This window comes from Cetorhinus maximus, chromosome 25, assembly GCF_964194155.1.
Source record: "Cetorhinus maximus chromosome 25, sCetMax3.hap1.1, whole genome shotgun sequence".
Classification (NCBI taxonomy): domain Eukaryota; kingdom Metazoa; phylum Chordata; class Chondrichthyes; order Lamniformes; family Cetorhinidae; genus Cetorhinus; species Cetorhinus maximus.
Genome location: NC_135903.1, coordinates 1,249,030 through 1,266,044, shown reverse-complemented (window position 1 = coordinate 1,266,044; position 17,015 = coordinate 1,249,030). Strand labels below are relative to the sequence as shown.

The 17,015-nt window shown below is 41.7% G+C and overlaps 1 protein-coding gene across 1 annotated transcript in view; it reads right to left on the bottom strand.

Moving 5' to 3' along the window:
- The window catches only part of kcnh4b (potassium voltage-gated channel, subfamily H (eag-related), member 4b), a 156,215-nt gene extending 154,832 nt beyond the window's left edge, over positions 1–1,383 (bottom strand). Inside the window, exon 1 of the mRNA XM_078529140.1 lies at positions 1,194–1,383. Within this exon, the coding sequence (XP_078385266.1) occupies positions 1,194–1,269 (76 nt within the window). The 5' untranslated portion in view covers positions 1,270–1,383. The remainder of the gene's footprint in view (positions 1–1,193) is intronic.
- Positions 1,384–17,015: the final 15,632 nt, after the last annotated feature.

Below are 17,015 nucleotides of genomic sequence, written 5' to 3'. Positions count from 1 at the left end.
CACTCCTGCAGACAAACGGGGCCTCATCCAAAAGATGGCATCCCCAACAATGTAGTGCTCTCTCTGTACTGCACTGAAGTGTCAGCCTAGATTTTTGTGCTCGAGCCCTGGTGTGGGGCTAGGCTGACTTGTGAATATTGGCCATCTGGTGAACAATGCAAAGGCAGCCAATATGCATAGATGCATACTCACTTTCAGTGATTTTGATTGCATATTTTCGTATCTTTGCAGGTTTTTGCGCTTGTGTGTGCTTTGAAAGTTTATTCATTATGGTAAATCTAAATTAGTAAATCGATATTAGTCGATGATAAATTAGTAAAATAAATCGAAACAAGAAAGATTAAGGAAATTCTGGAGATAATTCCTACGGAAAGAAAAAATAATATTTTTCTTTGATATGTTTAATAAAGCTCCTTCAATCCTCTTGGATGAGTCCAGGCTGCCGCATTTAAAGACTGAGTTGTCCATGGTCCTGAAACGGTGCATCTTGTTACATTGTCCTGAATGAACCCAGTTAACTTTACACGAAATAGGAACCGAATGACCTGGAAAAAAATACCTTAGCCTCCTCTCGACCTTTGGTTTTATAACCCCTACATCTCTCAGTTCAGCAGGGGAAGCGCTGGGTGGAGAAGGGGATAGAACAGATTTTAACCAATGTCTCTCGTTATATGTCCTGTGGCATTTTGTGGACAATTATATTGTGTTAATCCTTTAGCTTTGTGGCTAAAACGGTTAAAAGGCTCCTTCTAAATGTAACTTTAAAAACGCAATCTTGAATACCTCCGAAGCCCTGAGCTCCAGGCTGTTTACCACCCACCGTTTCCCTGGAGACTACAAGCAACCCAACAAACAAAGAGAGTTTATTTTTCCAGTTTCTGAGGTCACTATTATTTTATACATATCACACCTGGCCGAGATTTCACCTGATACTGTAGAGTTTACATAAAGTGTCTGGGTCAGAAACACTGATTTCCAAAGGTGCCACTCTACTGCACGAAAAGTCATAATTTCAAGCAAAAGCTGAGAATTAGAACATTGCAAATAAGGATGGTTCGTGTTTTGAACTTGGTGCTAATCGGAGGCATTGCAAGGCATTGCCCTTCACCCTTTATACACTCAAATTAATACCCCAAAGCTATGGAAAATCAGCATTTCATTCCCATTCAATGTCCTGTCTCTTTCAGACTTACGTGTTCCATCAAACCGCGTTGCTATGGTGTCCAAAAAGGTATTCTGAGGCGCTAACAAGCCTTTCATAACAGGCATTTTTCCCGTCGTTGATTAAGAGTTTCTCACTTTAGAACTATGTCATTGTAGGTGATTGAAGTTTGTCACAACCGACAGCCCAGAACTTTGTGCGGATCCACACGGTGAGATAGTACAAAGAGTCACGTCCCCCAGTCACAGCGCTAAACTCGGAGAAACCAATGCATTTCTTGTGGCTGATCTACCACATCACATGTTTCTCTTCCATATCCATCATTACAATTAGTCGTTTGCTGCCCCTCGCCGCAATAATTCAGAGCTCTCCCCCTCTCCATCGTTCACTCTTACATTTCCATTGAAACTCTTCATTCGGTCCTTCAGACCGCGCTGCAATCTCTCGCACTCCCGCTACCAGCCTCGAATCATATCGCAGCATCTGCCCGATGACAATGTGACACAGTGGGGACTGCACAAACAACACGGCTTTTCTATTCCGGGTGCACTATAACCATCCACCCTCCTCCCGGACCCAGACACTTGCAGAATTCGCGTTGGCAGGGACATAAAAATCATTTTTTTTTTAAGACAGAAGGATTTTCTACATTGAAAATGCCAAATTAAGTTTCTTTAGGCCAAATCACTTTTTTTTTTAAAAAAAGGGGCAATTGCCCCAAATTTGTATCCAAAGTTTTGGGTGAAAGTCTCGTTTTATTTTCGGAAGAAATATGTACAAAGATAATGATGGAGGCAAGACAATTGTTCACCATAAACTGAAGAAATGGGACATCCTTCAGGTATCTGCAGTGTCAGATCCGACCCCACAGCCGGTTAGTGTCAGCCCAAACCCCTTCTTCTCAAATGAGATGTAAGGAGTGGACTTTCTGAGGAGTCGGGCGCAATCTATGGGTTAATCTCGGTGGAAAAAGAGAGTCAGAATGGACTGGAAAATGAAGGGTTAAATACCATTGCCGGTGACTGCGACGCATAACAGGGAAAAAAGTAATTTGCTAACACAGTAAAACCTTCAACTTCCAATTTAAAGGCGGTTCAGTCGGTATTTCTCAACCTTTCTTAAAGGGAAAACAACCATACAACCACCTTTAAACAGCTATCCAGTGCTTTCCGCAATCTTATAGTTCTCTGCGAATAGGAACATAGAATTTAGGAGTAGGATTAGGCCATTCGGCCCTTTGAGCCTGCTTTCCACTGGATAAGATCATGGTTGATCTAATTGTGGTCTCAACTCCACTTTCCTGTCTGTAACCCCATAACCCTTAATTCCCTTGTCTACCAAAAATCTGTCTAACTCAGCCTTAAATAAATTCATTGACCCCACCTCCACTGTGCCCTGTGGCAGAGAATTCCACAGACTAACCACCAGTTTGGGATTGTTTTTTAAAGATTGTACATGAACAAAATATGTCCTGATCTCCCTTGGAATGTTGCAGAGTGAATTATCACTATAAAACATGAAAATGTTGCTGCTGCTCAATTATTGAAAATCTCAGATGGCACTGGAGTCATCCAGGACTTAGTGATCGGAAATGGGTGGTTTGTTCCAATTTCTGGAATTCCATCTTAGCATGGATTTGCAATGGACTGAAAGGCGGATTTTCACCATTTTGGGAAAGAACCATAGTCAATTTCATAACGATGATATGCACAAACCACATCAGGTCATATTGTGAAATGGTGGGGTTCTGGTCATGCACTGGTTAACTAGTTTACATCTTTTTCTTGAGCTACTTCAACACAGCTCTCAATCTGTTTTTAAAAATTGACTATTAACTGCATTAAATGTCTCCAAACATGTTACAGGTCACGTTACCTGCTGCGTTATTAGAGGAGATTAGGTCCAACATTTCATTGCTATCTCCACATGAAAAAAATGTTATTGCTGTCAGTATGCAAATGCATGGCCCGAAGCTTTATTTGCAATTAAAGGAAAGCATATAATGTCCAATTAAAGTGACAGAGTAAGTAATGCCCTGGGTAAAGGCCATGTAATATGGTCTTTATCCCATTGTTGTTGAGTAACTGGGGTGGGGGCGGAGATATGGTAGGGGAGATGGAGAGGAAATTGGAATTCTGCAAGCAGGGATAGTGCATCTTTTATAGAGATTTAAGTTTCAGCTTCAGAAATACTGAAGTTTTACAGGATTGCATACTAAAGCTAAAATATGTAGAGAATTTCTCTACTGGTTTGAAGTATCAATTCTGTTTGGTAATGTGAATGTGTTGACAAAATATATTGACTTACATTACAATTATTACATTAAAATTATCATTTGAATTATTACTGCACCTGGTCTCCCTGTGTATGCTAGCTCATTCAGAACTTGCCAGCTAATGTCATCAAAAGGTGACCAAATATGTGAAAGTGGCCTCCCGGTCTGAAAAGTATGAAAGCATCAAACATGTCAACCAAACTTTTCAGGATCAACCAAGGCAATTGGCCTGGCACTCCACATTTATCCATTCAACGGTGAAGGTCTCTCTACAGTGATGTGTGAGATCTTGGCAAGGAAACAGAGAATGCCAGTGATAGATGTTCTTGGCCTCCAAGAACCCTGCCAACTTGAAACCAATCCATGCCAGATACACATGATTCATACCAATAGATGAAGCAATCTGGCCAGCAGAGCACTCACCATTCTTCATTAAAACCAATGTGAACAAGATGACTGCAGTGAATGTTTAGAAGCTGATAATGAAGACATGGCTGACCATTGCCCACAAAATGCCAACCACTCAGCCATCTACATTGGCAATTTCAACAGCCACCTTTCCATGTGGAGCTAGCAATAAGTAGACTTAGCGGGCCAACAGCAAAAAGATTGGGTGCTGGCTTCTGATATCCATTTTGTCTATGAAGCAAAATAGCCAGCATCTTTTCCTCTGCTCATTGGCAGAAGGAATACTCACCAGACCTCGGGTTCACAATTGGTGACAGCAAAAGCAAAATGCTAACCTACTCCCAGAAGATCCTTACAAACTTTTCACACTGGCAACACTAACCCAGCCTCTCACATGGACGGATCAAGGTGTCAATAGTGGCGTCTGTCCCGATACCAACGTGGAACTTTCATAAGGATTCATGGACCACCTTCATAAGCCTTGTCGAGAACACAATCCAGAGAATACCTCCACCCCCAAACAACTACGAACATTTTGCTTAACTGCTGAAAATCGGGGCTGCCAGAAGTATCTTATGTAGCTACAGAAAATAATACATCCTATGCTAGTCTTTGGAGGGTGAGAGATTGCTGGCAGTGATTCATGCCGCTCAAGATCCAGATCCAGCGCTCATGGATTCCCAAGATGAAGGCTGATTAGTGATGACAAGAGACCCCTGAAATCCTGGATTTCTCACTTGCTTTGCTGGCCTGGTGCCACCTCAATGCTTTGACACAAGGCTCCAAAGGTCAGTGTGATGCCATTGCTGCCTGCCTCCTAGCCAACTCAAAGGCAATGACGACCACTCAAAACAAACACAGAATGAAAAAGCTGCTTAAGCTCTCTCTGTGAATAGCTGCTCCACAACCCATCTTTTTGAAGGCCTTCACCACTGAAGGGGTGGGCACAGCATGACAGATGCTAAGTCTGGGAAAGCCGCCAGGATCAATGGCATTTGTCAAGTCTCCTTCAAGGTGGTCGAATGGGCCATCCTTAACCTTAACTGGATAAAACTGCTTTTAGAAGCCATCCTCTGAAATGAGCAGACTTCGGAGAAGGAATAAGCTGGTCTGCCCGGGTCCTTGCACACTCTACCAACATTAAAGTGATGTTCCAGAAGCAGCTGAAGACTGAAGCTGTTTCAGATACTTGTCTTTGTCATAAAACACTGACATGAACACCTGCTACTGAAGTCTTCAACAATTATTCAATGTCATAAAGCTCTTAGGCTTATCAATGCTCTAATGAGTATCTTGGTGGCAAGAACAGCTGAACATGGATGGTTAACAACAGTCTGCCAGAGGGGCTGGTGCTAACACTGGCGTTTATCAAAGTCTATATGCTGGACATGGCCTGCACCAACTTCCAGAAGTTCATCTATGCCAATGACAGCACTGCCTATGTGGACATCAATGCTAGAGGAAGCAAACTGGACACTCCCCAGTGACCTGGGCCTACTAGAATGCTGCGTCCCAACATGGCATCTCCTCTTCAATACAGAGAAAGCAGTTGTTTTGGCATTTCATCTGAACAATACACTGCTGGGAAAGAAATCAACGTTTTCTTTTGCAGAAGTTGACTTGCCCATGAACCCTATCCAAAATTCCTGAGTCCCACCCTAAACAGAACTCTTACCTATCAGCCTTATCTTATCAATACCAGCCAGAAAGGAAAAACAGGTTAAGCCTGTTCTGAAAACTCACTGGAACATCATGGGGAGCACAGCCAGAACACTTCACACCAAAACAGTGGCCCTAGCCTACTCTGCTGTAGAATATGGCGCTTCCTCATGATGCCACGGCCACTACACAAAAATCATTGACATGCAGCTAAACTCCAGGACAGTGTCAGAGATGCTTATGTCCATGCCAAATGAGTGGTTCCCAGTTGTGAGGCCATCATGCTCTTTGAGATGGAAAGTGACATGAACAACACCAGCTTTCCCATTCAGAAAGATTTGAAAACCCTACCAAGAAACCACTTAAATCATTCAGGGAAACTGTGGCTAATACTCATGCAGCTGGTGTCAATCCACTACCCCAATGGATGGAATTCTGGAATGCACGCAGCATACAACAAAAACACCTCACAACTGAACCAGTAACAGAAGTTCCTAGGTTTGATCTCCCTCGAAGACAATGGGTAGCACTCAACCAAACCCACAGAGGACATGGATGATGCAACCACTTACTCCATAAGTGGAAGATGAGGAACATTCCGAAGGATGAATGTGGCCATGTGCCCCAGAGCATGGTGGACATCACAGCAATTAAGATTGTTTCAGGAGGCAACCCCACCCTCCATTCAGTATCTCAGAAGGCATTCAATTGGATAAGCTTTGCCTGTTATATGAAAGTTGTAGTGTTATTGAAAATTAATAGTGCTCCTCATTTGACACAGGCACCAAGACCAAGACATTTTCAAACTGACATATCATTGTGCCTTTACTGATACATGCCTCTAGTTCCAATCTCATCAACCTCCCAGGCTGCCCACTCTAGCTAAATCCATTACTGCACAGAGTCCTTTGAACCTTCTGCTGAGATTTTGCCTCAAGTCTGGTACACCTTCTGCCTCCTTCATGTATGCCCCTACCTCACCCCCTTCACTGAAAAATTAAACCATGTCCTAAATCACCTAAAGATTGACTTTTTTCAAATTCTGTCCATTCAGCCTCTTTGATTTCAGATAATCCAGAAATAGTGTGCCCAAGTCACATTCTGCACAATAGTTGCACACATACATCAAGAATGCTCTTGACATGCTTCAGTGACCCCTGAGTCAGAGTGAAATGAATAAGATTCTTGTTATTTTTGAATCCTGCCACAAAATTCTCCAATTCTCTAACATTACATTTCACTTTACACCCTTCAGTTATCTGCCTCTTACTAATGCTCAGTCCCTATTCTCTTTGCAGTACAATTGAAGATTGTCACTGCAGCCCTCCCTAGAATTTTATTCCAATAACCCCTATGATTTTTTCCTCATCTTCAAAAACATCTTTTTGACAATCTCATTAGTTTATTCCTTAAATTCACTTTTTCGCTTCAGAGTGAGGCATTCTGCAATGTATGGAAGGTACAGAAATGTAATTGCTGCTACTACTGAGTTTATCCCCGAGTTAAATGTCTGTGACCATGGCTTTAGTGGCAAGGAAAGAAGCACTATTAAATAATTATGAAACACATAAGGCAAGGTTGTAATTCCCTGATTGTTGGCATTAATTGTTTGAATGAATTGCTCTTGGCTGACTCTTTAAGCACTTTATAGAGTCATCAGTCAAGAATGGGCTTAATTTATTTGATCAATCACCTGCTCTTCTGGGAGAGCGAGCACTGCAGAAGACCTCCTAATGAAATCGCCTGCACAATGAATGTAGATTAAATGGGGCTGGTGGAGGATTTGAGACAACTAAGAATCAATTTGGCAAATTAGATCTAATGAGCTGAGGGTAAACAATGAGTAGTGCTGGACCATGGGTCTACACTTGGGTTTTACCATTGAGTTCCCAGTGAGGTAATGCCAAGGGAGGGAATTGAATGAAGGACATCTATTAAAGGATGAGTCATCACTAGGATTTACTTGGGCACTTGTTACAACTAAAGTTCAAAGCAACATGACAACCTTTTATCCCAGCTGTGATGGTACTTACCACAAGAAAACCCTTTGGCAGGAAAAACAAGCTTGTACCTAAATAGATGGAGTGTGACCATAAATGTTCATAGAACAAGTGACCAATCTGATGTATTCTGTTATAATTTGAAAATGCCAGGAAAATAAATCACAAGATTACCATAATAATAAAAGCCATTGGGCCCATTTTGGTTTATCCAATCAGAAAAATCTTCTGACTGCTGTTTTGTGGCATCCAACTGTTGCTTACATAATTCCAGGATTTTCACTTCCATTGCTCTACCTGGAAGTCTATTCTATGCATTGATCAGAATTTATGTGAAGGATTTCCTAATATTAGCATTTTATTGCTTTGAGCTTGTGTCCCCTTGTCCTATGTTCACTATTTATTTTGAAATAATTTATCCTTTTCGCATTGTTTATTATATACCTCTATAAGATCATCTCTCAGGGCCTCCTTTGAAGGCTGAGAAGTCCAAATTTATCCAAAAATTCCTTAAACCAGTTTTTAAAATATTTGTTAATGGGATCTGGACATCACTGGCAAGGCCAGCATTTGTTTCCCATCCCTAACTGCCACAACTGAGTAGCTTGTTAGGCCATTTCAGAGGGCAGTTATGAGTCAACCACATGCTGTGGGTCTGTAGTCACATGTAGGCCAGACCAGGTAAAGATAGCAGATTTCCCTTCCCTAAAGGGGAACATTAGTGAACCAGATGGGATTTTTCGACAATTGATGATAGTTTCATGATCACCATTACTGAGACAATTCCATATTTATTAATTGAACTTTTTTTTTAATTGCATTTAAATTCCACCAGCTGCCTCCTCTCCCCAGAGCATTAATTTGGGCCTCTGGATTACTAATCCAATGACATCACCACTAAAGCAAGCACTGTCTCTCGGCCTCTGGCTCAAGGGATCAGCCTCTTGCTTTTTCTCTAAACTTTCTCCAGCAACTGAATAAGTGAGATTTTAACTTATACAATACCCACCACCTGTACAGAAATCAAACTCAATGTCTTCTTTGTACCTTGATGACCAAAACTGGCTACAGTACTTAAGGTGTGGTCAAAGAACAGTACTGTTTAGGCATGACTGTCTCATCTAAACTTCACCGCTTTGGCATTTGCACCACAATTTTATTTACTTTGTTTATTGTTGTTCAGCAGTGATTGGACATTTTAGGCATCATGCTTATTAAGACCTCTAGATCTCTTTCAACTACAACCAGAGCCATTCCATTTAGTTCGTACACATTCATATTCAATTTTAGAAAAAGCCAGGCACCATTCTGATCATTATGTGTTCAGATCAAACAGCAAAAAGGTTTGTTTTAAACTCTTTCTAATGAGATCCAACAGGTTTATGATTTTTCTATGAATAACAATTAGAGTAATTTTTTTCCTTGTGTCTGCGCAGGAAAAGAGATCCCATAGGTGCCTAGCAGGATAATCATAAGAGAACTGAGGATCTGAAATAAAAATGCAAAACATATTACTCTTAGTCAAAGGTGAAGCTTATGGAATTGACCTGGTTAGGAAATTGGCTGAGTGGAAGGAGATAAGAAAGTTGAATTTCCCCTAGGCAGGCGGAACACAAGAGTCATGTTTTCAGGTCCTGAACCTGCCTCTGGTAGGAAACCGACTAAAGACAAGATTTTGGCGTGGGCACAGGTTCCCTATCCATTTAACGGTGGCAGACAGGCTCACAAAGCTGGAGAGCAAATCAGAGGCCTTCCAGCTTCAGGGGACCACTGGGGTGCAATTCCAGTTAGGTAACTGGGAGAGCATGTCAACAAAAAGATGCCCTCTCAGCCACTCCTCAAAAAGCAGCCAGGCCACCGCTGTGAGGAAGGTGGTGGGGAAGGAGCCCCTCAAAAGGGTGACCTTTGTCTGTACCCCCAACCAGGCAGGCAGAAGGGCCTATAGGTCCTACAGGGGCATTGATACCTGACCTACTGCTCGGTTCCCAGCTTCAGGCAGTTGATGTACCCCCAGTCGCATCAGGAGACTGGAGGCCTACTGGAAAATCCCGGTCATCCTGCATTACCTTACTTTAACAAGGCTCTGAATGAGCCTAATTGCCTGCCCACATTGTGGGGGTTGGCGGCCTTTCCACGCTCCAAAGCCGCATTGTCCAAAATGGCCAATGTTGGGAACAGCGCTGGGAAGCTAGCACACCAGCCAGCCTTGCAATTTTTGGGGCCCAATCTGCATCCATTTCCAACGTCAGTGTGGGCCAAAGGTTCAGCCCAGAGAATGGGGATAATGGGAGGTACTCTAATTGGCAGAATTTGACTAGTGGTTTCCTACAAGGACCTATTTTAGGGCCTCAGTTATTAACATAATTAACATAATTGTTAATGACTTAAATGATAGGATAGAAAGTTACATATCCAGATTTGTTGATGACATAAACATAGGCAGTATTGTAAACAATGTAGATGGAATCATTGCTGAAAAAAGAGACATGTTGTCAAAGCTTTTCATTTTGCACTCATCAGGAAGAATGCCAAATTTCAAAGAGCGCTACAATTAACACTACATGAGAAAAGGGTGCTGATTGGTTGGCAAGTCAACCCTGATTGGCTGAGGCACTGCCATGGAGTATGCACCAGGGAGCTATTGTCCCCCACATTTTGGATGTTGGAAATCTGAAATGAAAACAAAAACAGCTGAAAATGCTCAACCGCTCAGGCAGCATCTATGGGGAGAAACAGCATTGATGTTTCAGGTCAAGATGTCCTTTTATCAGAACAGATCAGATCTAATCAAAGGTCATCTCCACCTGAAATGTCAACTCTGTTTCTCTCCACAGGTGCTGCCTGACCTGCTAAGCATTTCCAATTCAGTAACTCAAACTAATTTTTGCAAATGCATTTAACTGCCATCTTGGGCTGTCCACCAAGCTGAGCATCTTTACTGAAGACAAGATTTGTAATATAAGACAAAAAAGTCATAATTTACAAAATTGTGTTAAACCTACCCATACATTAGCATCTTGTGGATTAGAAATTTTTGCAATCTGTTTTCAGAGGCTTGTGCCTAACTAGGAAGCTGGAGCCTGTATGTTAGTCGCCATCTAAATGTGAGTTGTTGTATAAGCTGAATGGACTCAATAATTATTCAAATAATCCTTAAAAGACTCCAATGTTCCAAGTACTTTTGCTATTTGGTAGTCAGTGCTATTTGATAAAGAAAGATGAAAATAAGAAAGGATGAATCTAAAATGTTAAATGTCTTTGCTTTTATTGCAAGTATGGCACGTAGGGAACAAATGTATTTGTTTTTTTTTCAGATAGTAAAGAAAATATGTTATATTCATTTTCCAGGAACCAGAAAAACATTTATACACTATTTTTGGGATGATCTCTTATAAACTTTTTGCCAAACTCTTTCACTGAACAAGTGTAAGCCCTCTCCACTTGCGAAACTGAAATCTCTGACTCATTATGAGTGATGACATTCACAAGGTAAGTACCAGAATAAACATTAACTTTTTAACACATTATAATGGGACACCTATCCATTTTCCTAGAAAACAGAAGATGCTCGAAATACTCAGCAGGTGAAGCAGTATCTGTGCAGAGAAGAACAAAATTAACATTTCAGGTTGATGACCCTTCATCAGGACTGGCAAAAGTTAGAGATGTAACTGGTTTTAAGCAAGTACAGAGGCAGATAGAGGAGGTGGGGGAGGAGGAAAGAACAAAAAGGAAGGTCTATGATAGGGTGGAAGGCAGAAGAAATTAAATAACAAAAAGGGATGATGGTGCAAGGCAAAATGGATTGGTAATAGGACAATGACAGAAATAAAATATGAGTCTAGAGGAGGTGTGAATGGGAGTAGCAGAGCCATTACTCACAACTGCTGTCGAAAAATAGCATCAGTGGTTACGATCTGAAATTGTTTAACTCAACGTTGAACAGAGTCTGCACAGTGTCTAATTGAAAGAGGATCTGTTGTTCCTCATGTTTACATTGAGCTTCATTAAAACAGCATAGAAAGCCAAGGACAGAGACGTCAGAATGGGAGTGGAGTGAAAAATTCAAATGACAGGTGAACGGAAGCTCAGTGTTCCATTTGTGGACTGAATAGAGGTTCTGCACAAAGCAATCACCAAATCTGCATTTGTTTTCCTCAAAGTTGAGGAGGCCACAATGCCAGCAGTGACTACAGTGCCCAAAACTGTTAGAGTTACGTGTAAATTATTGTTTCACCAAGGGGGAACTTTTGGGGCCTTGGAGGGTGGGAATGGGAGAGGTACAGTGGCAGGTTTTGCATCTTCTGTGCTTGTATGGAAAGCTGCCATGGGAAGGGGAGAGGGTCTTGGAGGTGTTTAAAGAGTGAGCCAGGTTGTTGCAGAGGGAGCGGTCCCTTCAGAGTACTGAAAGGTGAGGGGAGGGGAAGATGTGTTTGGTGGTGGCATCATGTTGGATGTGGCAGAAATGGTGTTGGATGTTAAATGTTCAAAATACCCATCTTCTTAGCTAGCCCAAGTGAGAGCTGTTCTTAAATTTCTTGCCCCATTAAGATCATTACTTAGATATTCCCTGTGGATAAGTGACCTAAATCAATTAGCCCTGAAGACAACTAGGGGTTAATTGTTGAGCAAAGAATCTCTAGATTTCAGGTGTTTGTAAATTCCAATTTCTTGTCCTAGTGGAGCAGCCAGGTTGTCAAGGGTGTAGTAACCATCAGGAAATGAATGACCTTTCTCTCTTGTATAATATTGAAGCACGGATGCCACAGATGCAGAAACAAAAGTTGTATTTGGATATAAATATATAGACAGCAGCAGAAGTCAGACTCGATATAATTGGAGCTTTAATTAAAACAGCACTTCATTCATTTGGAAAGAGTCTTTTCTCATTATATTACTTTTTAAAATATCAACATAGAAAACAGCATAATTAGCTACACATCCTTCACTAAGAGTTAACCAAAAGAATTCAATTCGGTCTCCTGGGCACATTCTGTCACTGGAACATCTTAATGGTTCAGAGCGCAGTGATGTTTTTATCTTTTTGGAATATTGTTCTATAAATTATTCAGTTGATTTTGGGATTTGCAAAATAGGTTAATCTGGCAGCAAATTTCAGTTATAACTGGTTTATGCTTAATAATAAGTGGAATTATTAACAATGTTAAAAATCTTTCCTTGAATCTTTTGATTCAAACAAACCTAAACAAGAACAGAGACCATTCCAAGTCAACATCACCCTAAGAAAGACAGATCAAATAAGTTTATTCCAATCTCTTGAAAGTGCATCATTATCATTGGCGATGATAGTGTGGCTGATGTACATTCTGACAGGCAGAAAATCACTTAATAAGGTTCCTTACAACCATCTTGTGGCTAAAGTGGATGCAAGGAGGATGTTATAATTTCATTAGTGAATTTACTTGTTAACATGAAATAGTGATCAACAGTAATGGCTCTAATTAGAGAAACACAGCAAAGAGCCTATTCCACGGTTAATTCCTAAATGCATACTGTTCAAAATCTTTGCATGAATTTGAGATGGATATGGCAATCAGATCTGAGTCTTCAAATTATAAAAATTGTACGCAAAAGAGCATTTGGAAGAAAGGGAAATGTAACACAGCGACTTTGGAACATGCAGGTGTGTGGTCCATTCATTTGTCAAACTATTAAAAAGGAGCTTTCTGACCAGTTCCAACTTGTGTTTAATTTTTTTGAAAGATCCAGTATCTTCACTGTTTATGACACTACTGTTACATGTTTATAAATTACTAATCACATTCTGCCATAAATATTGTGTTCTGCTTTCCCCTGCATGTTTATAAAAGGGTAGATCACAGTATGTAAATACTCATATTCTGTCACTATTTGTAAAGTTACTACATTTCTTGAAATGACTGAATATAACTTTCACATTGATATTCTCATCTGACCAACATCCCCAGAGCATCACACAAATCTGTTCTGTTCCCCTGTTAATCTCCTGCTCTTTTCCCTCAATGCCAAACCTGCATGGCCATTTACTGCCTGCTGCTATTCTCTTCCCATTTCTCAGCTCAATGCAACTTCCCCAATGGCCACTTGCTTTCTGACTGCTTCCATAACCCCAATACATTACCAGCAACGTGACAGTAGATCTACTAGTAATAGTTAGTATTGTACATTGTTTATCAAAGCTGCAAAATTGACTATGTAGTAAAAAGAATTTAATTAAATAAGGAAGAATAGGGAACAATTTGAATATGATAATTAGCAATCAACGTCCTGTGCACGAAAACTTATATGTCTAAATCACCGAATTGTTGAGGGAGTGGTACATGTGCACTTTACAGTATTGGTATGACCAGATGTGTCAAATATAGGCAACTGAATTTACAGCAGTTTTATTGAGTGAACTCCATTGTAGTCTGCACTATAAAGCAAATGAAAGTTTGGTTCATGACAATGCCCACCATGACTCACGTGAGTTCTTGCCACACAGATGGTGGCTCTCAGCCATTTCAAAACCATTTCCACTTTCAATGTGCAAAATAATGAGAAGTTAGATTCAACAGCTAAGATATGCTTCAGTGACTCCTTCAGAGAGTGGATCATTCATGGAATAGACTGCCACCTAGTGTAGAAAATGACCCAGCTGAAACATTCATGTGGGCTTTTGTCAAATTTTTGTTTCGAAACAGAAAAATAGAGGCACAGAAAAGAAATAAACAGGAAAATGCTCATCTCAGTACTTGGACAACAGGCGGATTCTTATGGCAGTTCCAATCAGTCAGACCCTTTTCTTCATTTTTGACTTTTCTATGTCAACCTGGTGTTTAGAACTTAAGCGAACTCTGATTTCTACCATCTTTTTCTCTTTGAGTTTCATAGTTCTATTTCTTGCAGTAGTTTGATTACCAACATTAGGTCTGTACGTGAGTTTACCTCTGCAATACTTGAGATAAGTCATGTTACCGCATTGCACAATCCTTCAATGTTAATCTTTTCAATATGAAAGATGTGTTTATCTACCAATGTTTTCCATACCCCACCCAGCAACTTAATAATAAATTGGCAACACAGTTTCATAAATGCCAACAGCCATATGGTCCCTACCCAAGTGTCCATTTTTCATTCCTGACCTTAGACAGTGGGCAACAGTATGTTATTTAACCATCAGACCCACTCCAGGTACAACATGGTGCCCATTGTACCACTCCTGAAACTGTACAGAAAACAAAGTTCACACCTGGGGCCTACATGATCAGTTTTGGCTCAATATTGCACCAAGCTATGCACTTACGCATGGAGGGCTGGATTTTACAGCAGCAAACCGGGTGGGCCACCCACCACCAGCAACCCCTCCCCCGCCACCCCCCCCCCCACCCACCCCCCCACCCCGCCCTGAGTGTAAAATAGGGCGCGATAGCATTGGGTTGGCAATCATGCTCGTCTCCCAAATTACAGATGGTAAGCGAGAGCCGAAGTTGACAGCCTGTCCGCCATTTTGAAATGACTAATTAACAAGCTAAACTTGCCAACAACCCAATCGTCTGCAATTTTCCATTCCCTGCTGCGTTATTCAGGTGTCAGACTTGAAAAGCGTTTTACAGCAGTTATGATGAGGTGGCACAGGGGTGGAAGCAAAGGCCTGGCATCAGGACCGTAGCTGAATGGGGCAGGAGATTCTGCTGGGGAAAGTGGCAGCGCCTATGTCTTTTTTAACTTTTTAAAGATCTTTTTTGAACCTTCAATAAAAAATAAAGACAGATTCTGAGAGCAGGGGTCCTTTAAACTTGTAGCTGTGGCTGACTTCCAGTTCACAACACCAACCCTCTGCCTCACCATGTCCCTGCCTACAGATGGGGTGCAGAACCGCTCTTTGCTCTGCCAGTTGACCTCCTTCCCACCATACCATGACTAATTGACCATCCAACGCTCGATTGGATGAGATGGGACAGCAGGAGCATGCAGATCACTCAGTTTCCATTCCACCTCCCTTACCCCACCAAGAAATGTAAAATCCAGGCCTAAAGTACCAGGCAAGCTTATTGGGATCTTGATAAGTTCTCCAACTGAATTTACTTTGGGTCCTGTATTTTATCCTATCTGCCACCCAAGTGGTTCCACAAAGGAATCTTACTTTCACCCTCAGTGAGGATTGGCAAAATTCTCTCCCACAGATTATATGGTCTCGAAAGAATTTACAATCTCAGAATAAAGTTCCTTATTAACATATTGGCCAGGATCTTCTGAGGAGTGGCAATCATCGTTGGCTTGCCACTCTGCCTCCATACTGCTCCACGTTTCTTGCCATGTCTTCCAAGCTAGGCTTTCCCAGAAAAGCAGGGCGCAGCATTCCTCGGAGACTTCCATTGGACCACAGTAGAGTCAGGAAGACAGGACATGCCCCCTTTTTATGACACTAGCTTCCATACGGTAAGTTTAAAAGTCCAGTGTGAATGTTTGTGAACGGGTGAATGAGTAAGGTGAGTAGGTGGGTAAATTGGCGAAGGTGGGTAAGGTAGGTGAAGTGGCAGGTGGATGGGGTGGTAGGGTGAGGTGGCAGATGGGTGTAGTAGCAGCTGGGTCAGGAAGTGGTTGGCTCAGGGCAGGAGGAGTCGGGGGTTAGTCAGATCTAATCGGGGGTAGTCAGGTCGGGGACTAGTCAGATTTGGCCGGGGAATGATCAGGTTTGGGGTGCAGACGGGGTATAGGAGGGCCTTTTCCGAGGTGGTAGTTGGGTGGTCGGGTCAGGTCATTTTGTGGTCGGGAGGGGTGATCGGTGGGTGGCCAGGGTTGTTGTGGGGGGGATCAGTTTTGAAGTTACCGAGATGTTAGACTAGGCTTTAATCTGTCTAACATTTCTCAGAGTCAGAGACATTTGTGGACGGTCCCAGGGAGCAGGGGAATTGTCCAAGTTGAAACTTTCCAGGCATTGTCCACAGTGGTCAGTGCATCAGGACTTCTGCAGGATCCTGTGCATAATGGATCGTACATCCGGTCTCTGACGATCCGGAGACAGGAAGATCTAGGCCAGAGTTACTATGGACTTCAATTGGCTGTAATTAAAAAGAACTCATTGAAATTGTATATTTACATAACATTCTTAACATAGAAAACATCCCACAGGCGTGAAACAAACCTGGCAAAAGTGGAAGAAGCAATAACCCAAAACCTAGTTCAAAAAGGATTTGGGGAGAAACTTCCTCACCCAAAGAATGGTTAGAATGTGAAACTTGCCACCACACGGAGTTGTTGAGGTAAATAGCATAGATGCTTTCAAGGGGAAGCTAGATAAATATATGAGGGAGAAAGGAATAAAAGGATGTGCCGATAGGGTTAGATGAACCAGGGTGGGTGGAGGTTCAAGTGGAGCATAAACACCAACATAGGCCCATTACCCTGAACAGCCTGTTCTGTGCCACCAACTTTATTAACTGTAAATAAAAAGATAAGGTTTGAGGAGTTTTTTTTTCAAGGTGGAGCAGGAATTGGTCAAGAAGTAGCTTAGGGAGGGAGTTCCATA